Consider the following 16,495-nt stretch of genomic DNA (forward strand, 5'->3'; position numbering starts at 1 on the left):
CTAAGCACGAACTGCTCCAAATAGCCCAAAAAAGGCCTGGCACCTGGGGGGAGGGGCGTATCTACCAGCAAAGGGGTTAAATAGATTAGCACTCCTGCCTGAGGTTTATTTAAAAAAAAAACACGGAGAGCTGGAGGAGGGGTTAATATAAAAATAATGATGAGGAGTGGGGCGTTTAAAAATAACTGGGGGAGTGCAGGGTGGCTTTAGAATCGTTGTCAAAACGCCCTACACAATAAGGACTATTAATGAACGCTGTGCTGCAATCAAAGTGAAAAAAACGCTGTGGTGCAAAATAAAATAACAAAAAAATCCACAAAGCGGTGGATATAAATAAATACTTGGGCCACGGGAGCCTGATAAGACAAAAGCACAGAAAAAGAAACGCAAAAAACTATTGGTAGAAGCCAGTAAGTACTCCTATAATCAATTAAAACCGAGGAAAACTAAGTGACAAGCACAGGACCCAAACAAAGCAAGAGGAGGCGCGACGTGAGCCCCTTTTAAGATGTATTTAATACAAAAAAATTCACAAGCACAGCGCAAGCGTAACCTAAAAACAATTTGGCGCTTGAGTTTCCCCGTATGAAAAAACCTACACGCGTATATCCACCCCTCTATCTTTCTTCTATGTTTATCCCAAATCATGTCTTGAAACGCTGCAGCATCGGAAACTGTTCTGTTTCCGGGTCACAGTCACAGGCATGGCGGTCCTGGCATCCAATTCAAGCAATCCTGTAGTGTTCTTTGACGTTACTATAGGCGGCCAGGTGAGGTGTTTTACGGTGGGAGTAAGGGTGGGACCCGCAGGACTTCTTATGCTGCGGACTGTGCGCACAGTATTTAACGAACTTCCTCCAGATTGCCCCCGAACGTGGGAAGAGTCTGGTGTAACACCTTTTTCTGCCCCGTGTACTGCACGTTCCGTTACTTGTGGTTCCGCACAGACACTCTTTTCTATTTAATGTTACAAGGTCTGCCTCTCAAATTTTACCTTCATAGCTAACGAGTATCACCACGTCATGAGTAAATTCGTAAACCAGTTCTGGCATTTTAGTCCACAGCACGTTGTTTTTTTAAATAAACTTCTAATTTCAATTTTATCTTTGTATTACATGGCTACGTTTTAGAGTGTGTGCGATTGAGAGTTAAATACATAGTATTTGGGAACATTTTATTTCCAGTTTGCTACTTGGACTGTGAAGTTTTAAGAAAGGGAAACGAAATGTCCTCGCTTTTAACTCCTTAAACCAGTAATCTCTATGTTAAATAATGATTGTTGGTGTTTACTACAATACAAGTATAGGCGTAATTATTTGATAAAAAAACGAACGTAGTCACAATCCATATCCTGTATTAAAGTTCAGTCCAGACGGGACTTCACTGCCTTTCAGCTACGTTCCAAAATAGAAATGCCACACATCGAAGTACATTTGCTGGTATGGCAAGATAATTTGGAGCAGCCAAAAACAAAAAGTCCTTATCTGCAAACCTGGCTGGAATTCTGCATCCAGTTTAGCACATATACTCTTGCTTAGCGTTTTTATTTTCCATCAACTTGAAAAGAGCTTGCATTGGCCAACCCAATAAATAGCCTTGTGACTTCACCCATACAAACATATTGGCTTTGCTAATGTATGAGAAAAAATGGTTATTGTCGATATTAAACATTGAAAAAATAAACATACTTATGTGTACTGAAATGCTAACTGCAGGTTTTCCTACCCCCTTCTGTAACCCAGGCCATAATCTAAATTTCAACGTGAGCACAGGCTCTTGCATAAAGTCTGTCAGATCATTCTGCTCTACGTGTTTGAGAATGGGTTGTGGGTATGCTGGTGTTAGAATTTGGTTCTCTAGTTGGCAGTGGTTTACACCCTGTCCAATGAGGGACCCTCACTCTAGTCGGGATAAGGGAGCCGCACAGCTAAGATCCCTGCTCACCCCCTTGGTAGCTTGGCTAAAGCAGTCAGGCTTGTCTCCGGGGCAATGTGTAAAGTGTTTGCGCACACACACACACACTCAGTGAAAACACCACAAAAGTACTCCACACCAGTTTAGAAAAATAGCCAATATTTATCTGAGTAAAACAAGACCAAAACGACAAAAATCCAACATACACAAGCAAAGATGCGTCTATGACACAGCGCTCAGGACTCGTGATGTGGTGGGACTTCGGCAGCGGTGGTCGCTGCACTCAGCGGTGACCACGGTGCAGGCAGCGGCATGGGTTCCGAGCGCAGCATCGGTTCCAAAGTCGTACTGGAGGTTAATTAACTTGTTTCTTTCTTCGTACACCAGAACTCACTCCCAAGGACCCAGGAACTGAATTTGGCACCACTTAGCAAGTCATGACCCAGCAAGAGAGCCCAGGTGCTGGTAGGTACAGTCATTGATGCCCCTGAGACTTCTTAACAGAAGGAAGCTCAGTCTAAGCGTTTGGAGATCCTTTGAAAGCCGGATGTAGAAAGCAAAGGCCAGTCCTTTCACTCCCAGGACAGAAGCAGCAGGCCAGCACAGCAAAGCAACAGACCGATTGGAAGTCCCTCCTACAACATCCAGCTCTTCTTCCTGGCAGAATGTCCTCAGTCCAGAAGGATTCTAAGTATGTGGGGTCAGAGGTCCAGTACTTGCCCGTTTTCTGTCTTTGAAGTAGGCAAACTTCAAAGAGAAATCTTTGTAGTGCACAAGAAACTGGCCTTCCCTGCCCTGGCCCCAGACACACTCCAGGGGGTTGGAGACCCCCTTTGTGTAAGGGCGCACAGCCCTATTCAGGTTAAAGTGTCCACTTCTTCCACCACTCTGCTATGGAAGACCGATCAGGAAATGCAGGGCACACCTCAGCTCACTTTGTGTGACTGTCTAGAGAGAATTCACAAGCAGCCCGACTGTCATCCGTACCCAGATGTGAATTCCGCAGACAAGTAAAGGCCCAAAATGGTTAAGCAGGAAAATGTCCACTTTATAAAAGTGACATTTTGAAATTTACAATTCAAAAAACAACCTCACCAAAAGATGTATTTTTTGGGAATTCAGAGACCTCAAACTCCAGGTCTTGATCTGCTACCGTTGGGGAATTACACTTAAATTATATTTCAAGGCAATCCTCATGTTACCCTATGACTGAGATAGTCCTTGCAATAGTGAAAAACGAATTTAGCAGTATTTCACTATCACAACATGTAAAACACCAGTACATGTCCTACCTTTTTATTACACTGCACCCTGCTCATGGGGCTGCCTTGGGCTACTTTAGGTGTGACTTACATGTGCTAAAAGGAAAGGTTTGGGCCTGGTAAGTGCATCCACTTGCAGGTTGAAGTGGCGGCTTAAAACTGCCCTCAGAGACACTACAGTGGCAGGTCTGAGACGCTTACAGGGCTACTCATATGGGTGGCACAATCAGTGCTGCAGGCCCACTAGTAGCATTTGACATACAGGCCTTGGGCACACATAGGGCAATTTACTAGGGACTTACTAGTAAATCAAATAGGCCAATCATGGATAAACCAATCACCAATACAATTTAGACAGAAAGCTCTTGCACTTTAGCATTGATCATCAGTGGTAAAGTGCCCAGAGTCCTAAAGCCACCAAAAACTAAACACAGCTCACAGTCAAAATAAGCATTTGCAATGTAATAGGTCTCGCATTTGCTTGAATTAGAGCTATTGGTGTAAATGCATAACTGGGCTTTTCCTGCCACATAAATTGGTCAACCCTACTTCATCATTCGGTTCGCTCTGCCACATAATTCCAGTGGCCCTGCATATAACTAAAACACTTCCATTTACCTTATTGCCATTATTTATTTATAATATTATTGTGTACCCCCCCACCCCCCATTCTGGTGTGGGGACCCGGAAATGACCTAGACAGAAAGAGCATGTTGTGCTGACCATATTGATGATGGTCCCATTGTCCTAGGACCACAACAGGGTGAGTCATGGGAAAAATGTTTCGTAAAAGGAATTCCCTGCAAAGCATTATGGGGGCGAGTTTGAGTGCAGCAAATATTGTAGTATATTGACGGTACTGCTCAGAACAGCCCCTAGAGGGCACCATGCTAAAAACAGCATTTTGTAAGAAAAATGGTCATGTAACCATATAGTCAGCCCCTATAGAGCATAACCACATGAAAACGGAATGGCAGAACGTAATCCAGCATAACCACATATTTAGCCCTTAGAGGGTGTAGTGCGTTACAAATGTTCAGGCCTACTAGAATAATACTACAATCAAGTGCTTCTCAGTGTAGTGCTATAATAAGACATATTAATGTCAAAGCTTCCACAGGCTAAAGAAATGAACTTTTGAATTTTTAAGACTTTCATACTTTATATGATGTTTGGTCTATGATTTACATAGCAAACATTTTCAGGGCTTGGATCGTACATGTGTTACAAGATCCGAGTCAGTCCCTTGGCTCAGCTCTCCCCGTTAATCTGTTGGCTCTCCCACCTAAAATTATGTATGCATGTGTATGAGGGGGAGCAGGGATGCTTAAGTGATCTGAAACAATGAATGCCAAGCTATATAATCCTCAGAAAACAAATTCATGCAATAAAAGTATCGAAGCAACAGGAAAATCAATTCTACATGTAAACACATAAGAACAATTACTTCACCTAATGGCGAGTGGAGCTTTTTGCATGCAGCGAAAACAGTGTTAAAATTTTCCACACTCAGTGATAAACGTGTGCAAGTATAAGAGTTCATGTTACAACACCTCAATCCCCTGATAGGGGACACGACTTGTTTTGCCCCTCGAAGCTCTTATGAAGACTAACTGCGAACAGTGAATAACAATTAGATGACAGACCTTGCACCTACAGCAGACAGGAGTGGTGATTCAGCTGCTGGTAGGGTACATGCCACACACAGCATGCACCTTGGCACCTATACCAACCCAGGGGCCAGATACTTTACTAAGAGCCAGGGCTAGTGTGGTAAGCATGCAACTGGGTAAACTGAGCTAAGCATGCAGTTTAAACGTGAAAGTAAATTAAGGCTGGGAGACTGCAGGGAAAAGAAGAGTCTGTACCCCCCTCTTAAGTACATTAACTAATGAGTAAAACACAACTCCAGCAAGAATAAGCAGCACTGAAATCAATACACTTTTTTTCTTTTGTGTCTGTCCTTGGGGCAGTGTGTGCCTTTAAGAAGGGAGAGCTGCAGTTTATTTCCTGCCCAGTGTGTATACTGCTCCCCTCCGCGTCACTGTTCTTTGCACTGAGTTAAGTTGCTGATTGGGGGTGGTGTGGGGAGGATATGCATACATTTGGTAGAGGACCAGGGAGGAGTGTCCCATTGCTCAACGCAGAACACTGGCAGACCCCAGTCTCCGTGAGCACGAGGCCAGCTGCCACTCTAAAATACTTATTGTCGGTTTGTTGCGTGACTTGCAAGCAAATTCTTTTTATGTTTATTGTCATGTTAGCCCTTTCAGAGCGGGGCCGGGCTCCTGGCATGGTCTGTGCATTTTCTGACTCGCTTACCTCTACAGCACCTAAGTTGGTATAAAATGACATGAGGCACAAAGCATTGATTGATGTTGGCGCATTAGGCAGCAGTGACGAGAACAGGTCTGCGCTGTAAGTATAGCGGGCCGAGGGCATTTTTCGGAAACACTGGAAGTGAAAGGGGCCTGGATCCCCCATCTGATGTGTGTCCGTGGAGTAGGCAGGCTGGGCAAGGGCACAGGTGTGGGGAGCCGAGCATGATAGCCCCACAGAAAGGCGTCTATGTGCCAGCAAGCACAAACACTCCAAAGGAGAGAGGGGCACAGAAAACAAAGCTGCTAATCTGCTGGAGTGGGAGCAGGGGCACGAAGAAAGCAGCTCACATTGTGCACGCATTAAAAGCAGATGAAAGGTTATAAAACTACCACACGTCTCATGTTTTCTTTTTCATGTTTATTAATGCAACAGCAAGTTCCCTTAATGGCAGTAAATTTCACACTGCTAATATGACCTCTTAGAGTCTAAATGCATCACCGAAAAACAAAGCGGAGGCAGTCGCATGGGAGGTGCGAACATTTGGAAAAGCTGTAGCTACCATGTTTGTTTCTGCAAAGCAAAAGACAACATACTGAAAACCCGAACCGCAGCAAATGAAAACAAGCATTTGGAATGGAATAGTCTTGTGTTTGGTCGAGTTAGAGCTCATACCGTTGTAAATAACTGAATGGAGTTTTATTGCCACACAGACTGAAAATAACAAAAGAAAGAGAGCGAGGGTGAGCTGGCCCTGGAAAAGCCCCCTCTGCTGTTGGTTTATGTTTACAGAGGGAGCTGGTGGGGAGGAGCAACTGAACAAGCGCCCACACTGTTGAGGTGAAACAGGCAAATGCCCCCAAAAAAGTCCTTTACAGAGGAGATAAACAGGACATAGCGTAATTACACAGTACTTTGTGCTGCTCCCAAAGTGAAAAAAGGCAGGACAAAGAGGCAGAACTGACCACTAGCAAGCAAGGATTTTTTAAGGACACTGCAACTAACCAATGTAAACACCAGAACTCACTCTATAGTATACTGAAAAGTATACAGCAGGCCGAACGCTAACGCTCGACCTAAAAAGGAGGTCAGAGGCAAAATGTTTGGGGATAACCCTGCAAAAAGGACCATTTCCAACAGCTGGCCTTCTCACATTGAATATTGGTAACTGATGGGATGTACAGGTTCTTAGTGGCTCTTTTAAAAGTAGCAGATGACCTATTGGATTGTCATAGACATCTTTAATGCAAATGTAATGGCCACTCCAGCTGAAAACGGCACCAAGACAAAATATGGAGGAATTCCTGAAATAGTATTCATACCGCTAAAAAGTTACAAACAATGAGAGTTGGTAGGTTCTCGTGTGATCTGCTAGAAAACCCAACTAATTATTAGCCCATATAGACAACATCCTGGATTACACTCTAGTTAACCGTTCGTTCTTCTTATATCAGGAGCTTTAAAATCAGTAAAAGACCAGGACAACCTTATGCCACAGTTCTTTTTGTATAAACTATAGCTCTCCCTTAATGAAAGTGCCAATAAAATCTGACAGCATATGACCCTAAAAGAGTTTTAAAAAAAAAGTCTGGCAAACCTAATGATTTATTAGACAGAACGGATGTTGTCAGTATATTCTCCTTCACGCTGTAGGCGCTGAAGTTAGCCAAAGTCGCTCTGGGTTGTGAAATATTCAGCCTAGCTGTGGGTGGAGCTTTGCTCTCTTGTTGTAGGAGCCTTAAACTTGGGGAGTACTTGAGTGAGTATCAGTTGTTCAGCAGTCTCCTTCGCTGAAGTATTCTGTAGCTCCAGGATACCAACAAATCTTAAATTGGATTATCTTGACTTACTTTACTGCTCATCTAGTTGGTATTCAGGCAAAGCAGTTTCCTTTGGGAAAAACAGGAAAGTTTGTTGTGTCAATGAGTTTTGTGCCAGTTCACAATCAGAAATATTTGCTTTAGGTCAGTTACTTGGTTTGACAATATGTCTTCTTTTTTTTTTTTTCTCAAGCCCTTGCATCTGTACAACAAGAGCAGCTGCAACCATTGCCTGTCTAGCTTTAAGATCTTTAAGCTCTAGCAGGATAGCTTGAAACATGGAAATAGTTCAGTTGGGATATTCGCTCAATTTAAGAAGCAATATCTCCTCTTGGCTTTGTTCACTCCCTACTAGCCCCCGGAGTAGTTGTAGTACTGGGTGGTTTTACAGAGCTTAACTGTCCAAATAGACTCTGTTTAAAGACAGACAGATATGCCCCATCCACCTTAAAGGGTAAGACGTTGTAGAACACGCCCCAATTGATTTTCAGTTGCTAGCATTGACAACTCAGGATGTTTTGGGCTCATACAGAACTTACTGACCTCATCATCTTTTTGTTTTGGGATTGTACCCAATGAGAGGTGTATACTTGACAATATGGGGTAGCTCTTGGTCTCTCGGCTTACACCCTCCATATTGTTATCCACAGAACGGGGTTGTGTTACCTCTTCTAAATGTTCTCTTCTCCTGGACCCACTGCCGTCTCTCTACCTCCCGCCTCTGTATGCCATAAGGGCATGCTTCCACCACAAGAGCTTGGCTTGCTTTCATTGCAAAAGATTCTCTCTTGGCCCCTCCAAAGTGCTTTGCCAAGGTTAGCAACCCAGTCGTTAAGATACATAGGCATCCTTTAGTTACGAGAGGCGTCCTGCCCTTGAGTTCAAATTGCCTCTAATTGCATATTGCTTGTGACTTGGTGGCATTTCATTCTGCTACCCCATCACTTAATTGTGCATCTGCACATTGTTTAGGGAATCTGAAGTCATCACACAAACCTCTTTCTCCTTAGATTTTATAGCAAGATCCACCTGCATCTCAGAGAGTGCTGCATTCTTAAGAGGGAGTAAAGAATTATCCATCTTGCCTTTTTTAATAGGGTAACCATGCCCTTTCCTGGCTAATATTGAGGTAGCCCTACCCTTAGTTTTCGGCATCAGATAGTGTCAAAATCAGTATGGATCGAAAGCAGTTGCCAACAGGTTAATAGCACAGCGCAACAATGATTTGTAAGTGTCTTGTAAATTCTGAATATACGCCAGTCTCCTCTATTTCCTTTGGGTTCAATGACAAACTCCAGTGGCCTCCAATCAATCAATCAATCACAGACATTTGTAGAGCGTGCTACTTACCCGTTAGGGTTCCAAGGCGCTTAGGGAGGGGGGGACTACTACTGCTCGAAGCACATCTGAGCAGCTCTAAAGCCTGTGCCATCTTTCCCCACCTTATCCACACATCTGAGCAGCTCTAAAGCCTGTGCCATCTTTCCCCACCTTATCCAACCTAGGGTCTTCCAATTCAGCTTCCCAGCTCCCAGTGTTCTCCATGCTAATTGTCCCAGGTGGAATGGCAGGGGAGTTGCAGCATACAGACAGGCCCTGATTGTTCCAGGGCCACTATAGTTGTTCTGCTATGAACGCTGATGCTGTTTCTTAGCGTCCTTTGTTCAGTCCTGTTGATGGCTGCCTTACTGCTGACAGCTTGTTGACCTCCTCGATCAGACTGCATACCTAGAGCAGTCTCTTAAATTCTCTCAAGACTGATGATGGTAGTATCTCTTCACAAAATGGCTACCATCCGTTCCTTGGGCTCCCCGAGCCTGACGGGTAGAAATAGCTGTGCTTCCATCTCCTGTGGGGGCTCCCTCACTTGTAAAGCCTCCTGCTTTTCGGCCCCTGTCATTATCTCCTGCCGCAGCGCTAGTACAGTCCCCGCAGACTCCTACTGGAAGTTCCCTGCGCAGCCAGCAGCAAACCACAAGTGGTGCACATCTTGCGCCTGTGAGTTCCTCCTAGCAAGCACCCAAGGCAGCCAGAGGTATGCAACCTATTGTGTGCACTTTGCAGTGGTGGACTGACTGCCTCTGGCGTTTGGTCTGACTTTGGATTAGGGAGCTATGTGTTTGGAGCCAAATCTCTTCTCATCACTGCTCTCTCAGTAATGGCTAGCACAGCCCTCCTCTGCCATCTTGATTTGAGGGCGTGGCCTCCTCTCAGGACTGTGTCAAGTGGTTGCTATCCTCATCATTCCCATTGTTAGGAGTATATTATTCAATGTTAATGGGATTAAAAATGTACAGAAGAAAAACACAATATTTTCCTTGGTATCTAACTAGAATTTATCACTTCAGCTACTTCAGGAAACTCATTTTAAAACCTCTAATAGTGCAGATAGCCAGTTCTGGCCCCCTTTAAAATGTGGCCTGATCATCGCTTCAGCTAGTCAGCAGAGTGATGGGTTCCCAAATTTGACCTCAAATACATTTTCAGAGTCTGCTCATAAATGAGTACAGGCCAAAGCAGGTTAATGGATAGCTGCTGCTTTGAAACTGAAATTGGAAGGTTTGACAGTTTAATTTTATGGTCCAAAAAAATATGACCCATATTCCCTCCACCAGTTAATGTATCCCCAGTTGACTTTCCTAATCCAAATATAACCAGTGGAGATTTTAATGTACTCCAGTCTCATTAGATGCGTCTGAAAAAAAGGAGGTTCCAAAAAAAGCAAGCGTTGCTCAAGAAGTGCAGAGTTTGAAGTCTGAGTTAGGCTTGATTGATTTATGGAGATCGGCAAACCCTTTAATTCAGATATACACATTTTTCTCTAAGAGGTTTTAGTCTGCTTCTAGAATTGACATTTTCTTTTAAACTCCTTTCAGATGCTAATGTGTATCCCCTGCACTAAGGAATTCCTAGAAGGACGTTAGACCAAGCTTTGACGAAGAATTCTGTAAAAGCATTAAGGATAAGAACGTAACCTCTGAGGTACATATTCGCTCTGCACCTATAGAATCTGTGTGGGAAGCATATAAGTCTACTGTGACAGGCGAAATGATTTCCTTAGAAGTCCTAAGAAAGAAAAGGTAGCACCAAGAGTTCCCATCAAAGACAGATGTACTCTTACAAGTTGAAGGCTCTTTCAACAGGGTAATTAACCTTGAAAACTATTCTCAGTGGGAAAAGGTAAAGCTAGAGTTTTCTTCTAGAAAAAGATCTGATCAGCAGGACAACAACTCTATAAGTAAGGGGATTGTAGTGGGAAATTTCTGGCTTGGCATATGAAATCTAAAGCCATAGCTACTCAGAATACAGAGATTCATGATCCACGTACATTTAGCTACACAAATGACCCTAAACAAGTAGAGCAGCTTTTACAGAAGCATGTTGAAAATATCTACACTGAGCATTTAGATCCTTCACATGCATCCACATTTGAGTATCTTGAGTAGTGGTCCCTTCCTGGGTTACTATCTAGAGAAGCAACAGGATTAATGAGCAAAGTAACTCAGAGAGAGCTAATTGGGAGTCATTAAAAAACTTACCAAGGGGCAAGGCTGTGGGTGAAGACTGTTCTACATCTGAGTGGTACCTAATCTATATTGAGCAGCTAAAGGCCACAATGAGACAACTATTTCGTTATATTTTATTGGGAAGTAAAATTCCATCATCTTTCTGGAAAGGAAATTAGTATGATGCTTAAAAAACAGGAAGAATCCATGCAGTCTGATTTCTTTTCATCCCATAACGCTACTCAATGCTGATTATAAAATCTTGACAAAATGAATTGCTTCAAGGCCTACACCTGTAATTCCCTCCAAATTATACATAGAGATCAAAATGGCTTTATGTCAGGTCGGCAATTCTATTTTAATACACACTTTTTGTGGAGGCTGTAGGTTATGCATCAGCCAACAAAGTTCCAGTGGCCTTTATGTGTTTTTTAGTTGCAAAAAGTGCATTGGACCTTTTTTGCTTCTGGTGCTAGGAAAAGTAGGGCTTCCTAAGCAATTGATACACACCTTAAGACAATCATATGATGGACCAAATGCTTACCTTGTAATTAATGGAGTAGGCCCCCCTACCACCCCCAAAACAAAATCAAATATGTGGTAGTAGCAGGCGTGACCCTTTATTGCTGATGATATTGAATCTCTGGCAATAGCTATTAGATTCTTTCTGGAGATTCAGGCAATTCCTCCAGGTGCACCAAAACTTAAACTCCTTGCAGACGATCCTGTGGTGTGTACATCTCCTAAAGCACAGTCAGTAGAGGCTCTGATTCACATAATAAGCAACTTTCCAAAATTAAAAAGGTAAAAAGTAAACAAGTCTAAAACAGCTGTTTATTATTCAGTTCTCATCTGGGGCAGTTCTTTGAGATCTAGGGGCCACCTTTATCAGAAGAGCTGGATGACATGTATAGATTAAATCTTCGCCTACTAATTTCTAAAATGTGTTTACTTTTAATTAGCTGGGGGCTATCTGATTATTTTTGATAATTGGCAGATCCCAAATGAGTGAAATGAATATACTTCCCTTAATTATTTTCAATTTTTTTCTCTCCCGTGGGTGGTCCCCATAAAAATCTTTATGGGGTTTGAAAGCCGTATTAACTCATTGCTTTGAAATAAGTATCTAACTTATTTACAAAAAAACAGCTGGGCAAGGAGAAGTGGAGGCTGACTTTGCCCAGTATGCAACATTATTGCCATACAAACTTTTTAACTTTTGTTTCCCGGCTGTATAAAATGATAGTAAACACTGTGTATAATTCATTTTTTGACCACATTATAGAGAAATCCAGTTATCCCCCGGTTAAAAGAAAAACAACACATATATAATCCCAGAGTCGTTTAATGTCCCAGCTTGAGTACATATAACTCTTTACTTACACAGTTATTCCAATTTTTGTCTGTACCCAGTATCCCCTTCCAATCAACCATGTATTCTGTGCCCCCAACTATAGTGTTGGGAGGTTGTAGGGCTGGCTAAAGTCGGGAATTGGGATAGGATATTAATGGCAATATTGTTTCCAGGAACGTTATGAAACAGAAAATAGATGAGGGAGTGTAGCATCAATTTGCACCTAATCAAATGCTTAGTTCCTTAAATGACTTTTACAGATTAGAACTAGAAAGAGGTTGAGCTATTGTAGAACATATTTTAAGAAAATGTGCCTTTCCTTTGAAAATTAACCATTTGGTTCTTTCCTACAAACTTAGAAGACACCAGAAACTGCCATATACGAGCAAATATCCAGAAAGAGGCAAACTGAAACTGCCTCCCAGATGCGCTTGCAAGGCCTGGAAGAAGTCGGTCAATTCAATTTTACCGCATTGCGAGTAGCTAAATCTAGCGATATGCAGTTATACGCCCAGTGGCAGATATTTTATACACCAGCACTCCTAAATTAAAGAAATCCAGATATACCATTTCTGTCTTTGAGAAGTCTACTCATCTACTCATTCACTCGCTATGGCGAGACAGATTTTATCAGGGAAACTAATTTTTAGGGCCCACTGGCCCATTCTGGCGAATTGGCAAAGAATAGGTGTCTGTTCTCTCAGAAAGTTGATGAGCAATAAAGAGGTCTTTAAATCTTGTTTTTGTCTTGTAACATTTGCTCTGCATTTAGAGATAGAGGTCAAGTTCAACGTATGTCTTCTATTGGTGTTTCCTTCCTCTGACTTAAAAACTTAGAGGATTTTGTAAAGTTAACTGCTTGACAGTCATGCTGTACAATATTGACATGAAAGGCTATAGGATGTCCATGTTCTTCTTCTTTTTTTAATTTTTTTTTATATATAGTTTTTATTGATGGGAAACAAAGCATTACAAAATATACGTGCATATATAGGCATTTTTTCAACTTTCCACTTTGCATCAAATCCTTACTCTGTGTATATATGTGGGCATACAATCTGCTGAATATACTGGTTGATGGGTGTAAAGATGTCAGCCCGGGGTGGTGAGGAGAGAGAGGGGAGTGGGAACATAGGGGAGAGACGTGGGGGAGAAGAGAGAGGCCAAACCATTTGGGAGAGGGATAGGGGGAAGAGGGGTAGTTGGGAGAGAGAATGGAAAGGGGGGAGGAGAGGGAGAAGAGGATATATAGAGGGAGGGGTGGAAGGGTCCTATAGTCAGTGCTTCCTGGTAATTGGGTGTTCTGAGTATTTCCTGTCTGGGAGAGGTATAAGATACTGAATGGAAGATGGTGAGCAAGGGAATGCCCGTAGGGGCCTAGGATTGGGTATATCAGGGGACTAGGTCGTTCTAGGTACCTTAAATGTTCGAGGACGGGCCAGATGGGGGAAGGGGGAGCAAGTCCTCTGATGTATGAGTGGATGGGTTGGGTAGGTGAACTTTTCCAGAAACAGGTATTCTGGATGAGAGAGGAGGAAAAATATTAATAAGAATAGTGGTGATGTTAATGATGGGAGGGGGGGCAAGAGAGAAGTGGAGATGGAGAGGGTCCTGGAGTGTCGGCCGCTGGTGTTGCTGTCTCTGTCCGTCAGTCTTCCTCCCTCTACATCATGGTCCCGTCAGGAAGGGACTCCAGATTTCCGCAAACAGAGCTGCTTGGTCTTGTAGATTGTAAATTACGCGTTCATGTGTGGCAGTTTGGAACATAGCTGTCATCCATTCTGCTGATGTTAGGGCTACGCTAGACCTCCAGTGTCTAAGAATGCAAATTTTGGCTGTGGTGATTGCCGTGTGAATCAGCCGTTTTTGGGATCGTGATAGGGAGGGGTACAGGCGCATATCATGTAGGAAAATAAGTGGTAGTGGTAGTGGTATTGGGTCTGGGATCGGTTTGATATCCAGTAGTGTATGACGTACTGTGTCCCATAGGGGTTGTATAGTTTGGCAGTGACACAGGATATAAAGAAGGTCGCATTGGAGGTTCGCGCATCACCAGCATTTCGCGTGTGGTATCAGGCCTGCTTTAAAGAGTTTCATGGGAGTCCAGTACCAGTCTTGAAGGATTTTAAATAAACAGAATTTCAATCGGGCCTCTCGGACCCCCCTGTCTAGGGCCTCCATTGCATCCGACCACTCTTCCTTGGTATAATCTGTCTCCAGTCGTTCTTGCCATTTTAAACGCAGCCGCTCTAGGAGGGGCTGTGAGTATAGGTGGTTCGTTATCTCTGCATATAGGCCAGCCATGACGCCTCTGTGTAGACCCCATGTTTGCAGGTAAGTAACAATGGGTGATATCTTAATCGTCCACGGGGGGGGTACCTAGTGTTTTGTGCATGCAGTGTTTAAGCTGCATATATCGCCACTCTTGTTTGTTGTCAATGCCGAATTCTTCCCGTAGAGAGTCAAAGGTTCTAAGGTGATCATCATCATCTACTATTTGGGATATATTACGGACTCCAGCCGTGTTCCATTGGGGCCACTGTAAGGTGTTTCCTCCTATTTTTATGCATTTGTTTCCTGCTATAGGAGCCTGAGCGTGCAGGAAAGGGTGTGTACTTAACAGGCGGTGTGCTCTGCGCCATGCTGTGTTTGTGGCCTTAAGGTTAGGGTTTGCTGGCTGGGAACAGTCAGTGTATACCCCACCTAACTCTATATGCTGTCCGTGGAGTATATTTTCCGTGGTTACCCATTGTGGAGGGTCCGGTGTGCCAGGTAATGTGTAAGCCAGTTGCGATAGTTGTAGTGCTAAGGAATATTGTTCTACTGAGGGTAAGCCTAATCCACCGTAGGGACGTCGTGCCAATAGTGTTGCGGGCTTCAGTCTTGGGCGTGTAGAGCCCCAGACAAAAGATCTTATTGAGGTATCGATCATCCGGAGAAGGGAGAGGGGTACCTGCAAAGGGAGCATACCTAATACGTATGTAAAGCGTGGTAGTGTAACCATCCTGACCGCCTGTGTCCTGCCCCACATGGATAAACCCAATAGTTACCATTTGGCGAAGTCCTGTTTCATCCGGGATGTGAGGGGATCAAGATTGTCCCTAACCATATGTTCTAGGCCTCGGTTAATGTATGTTCCAAGATATTTGAGGCGAGTCGGGGCCCATTTGAATGGGAGGCCGTGGATTGCGGCCCTCGTAGTAGTGCGAGATAGGGGCAGCGATTCGCTCTTGTCCCAGTTTACCCGGTAGCCAGATAAGAGTGCGAAGTTCTCTATGACAGAGAGCAATGATGGTAAGGATCTTTCCAGATCGGACAGGGTTAATAGAATATCGTCTGCATATAGGTAGATTTTGGAGGAACCCCCTGGTAGCGGGATATATTTTATTTGTAGAGAGTTCCGTATGGTTGCTGCCAGGGGTTCCATCGCCAGTAAGAATAAAAGTGGCGAAAGGGGGCAACCTTGTCGGGTGCCTCTTCCAATGGGGAATGGATCTGATAGAAAGCCCCCGCAGTTAACTTGTGCCGTTGGATGGTCATATAATAGTCGGACTTTGGAAATAAATTGGTCCCCGAGGCCGAAGTGTTTTATGGTGGTGAATAGGTAGGGCCATTCAACACAATCAAATGCTTTTTCTGCGTCTAGGGATAAGGCCAGTGCCTCCTCTGGTAAGTGTAGCGATTCGATCAGTGTATGGCACAGGGTACGCATATGGTTTCTGGAGGTGCGACCCGGCACGAATCCTACCTGGGTATTGTGGATCAAGGATGGGATCACTTTACGCAGGCGTGCTGCTAGGACGCTAGCTAGTAATTTGACATCTCCGTTCAGGAGTGAGATAGGGCTGTAACTGCCACAAAGCAAGGGGTCTCTCCCTGGTTTGGGTAAGACAACGATTGTGGCTCTATTAGAAAGGGCGCCCAGAGAACCCTCCTGGCATGCTTCTGAGAGCGCTTCGTGTACTGCCGTGATTGCCTCCTCCCCGGCCCATCTATAAAATTCGTCAGGGAACCCGTCCTCTCCCGGGGATTTATGGTAAGGGAGGTTTGCGACTGCTTGTATTATTTCTTCTCTGCTTATATCGCCGTTGAGTAGGGCTCGGCCGGCTTCCGATAGGCGGGGTACTTTGGCCGCAGTGAGAAACATTTCAGCCCGCGCGTGGTCGGTCGGTATTTCAGGGGTATAGAGATGCTGGTAGTAGGCAGCGAATTCATTCACAATGTCTTGTGGGTTGGTCAGTGCCGCTCCTGAGGAGGACGTAATGGCCGGGATGGCAGAAGCGGCTTCTCTTTGCCGGAGCTGTGCCGCTAGAAGGCGAC

General features: G+C 44.0%; 1 protein-coding gene across 5 annotated transcripts in view; it reads left to right on the forward strand.

Annotated features, from left to right (window-relative positions):
* The first annotated feature begins 638 nt into the window (after nt 1-638).
* Nucleotides 639-16,495, forward strand: part of PPIH (peptidylprolyl isomerase H) — a 166,364-nt gene continuing 150,507 nt past the window's right edge. For 2 of the 5 annotated variants that reach the window (XM_069240331.1, XM_069240332.1), the window contains exon 1: nt 640-770. In XM_069240331.1, the coding sequence (XP_069096432.1) occupies nt 705-770 (66 nt within the window). In that variant the 5' untranslated portion in view covers nt 640-704. Of the gene's footprint in view, nt 771-10,191; nt 10,298-16,495 lie in introns of all 5 variants that reach the window. The other 3 variants (XM_069240335.1, XM_069240334.1, XM_069240333.1) reach the window with 3 other exon arrangements.

The sequence above is a fragment of the Pleurodeles waltl genome, chromosome 6 (genome assembly GCF_031143425.1).
Source record: "Pleurodeles waltl isolate 20211129_DDA chromosome 6, aPleWal1.hap1.20221129, whole genome shotgun sequence".
NCBI lineage: Eukaryota > Metazoa > Chordata > Amphibia > Caudata > Salamandridae > Pleurodeles > Pleurodeles waltl.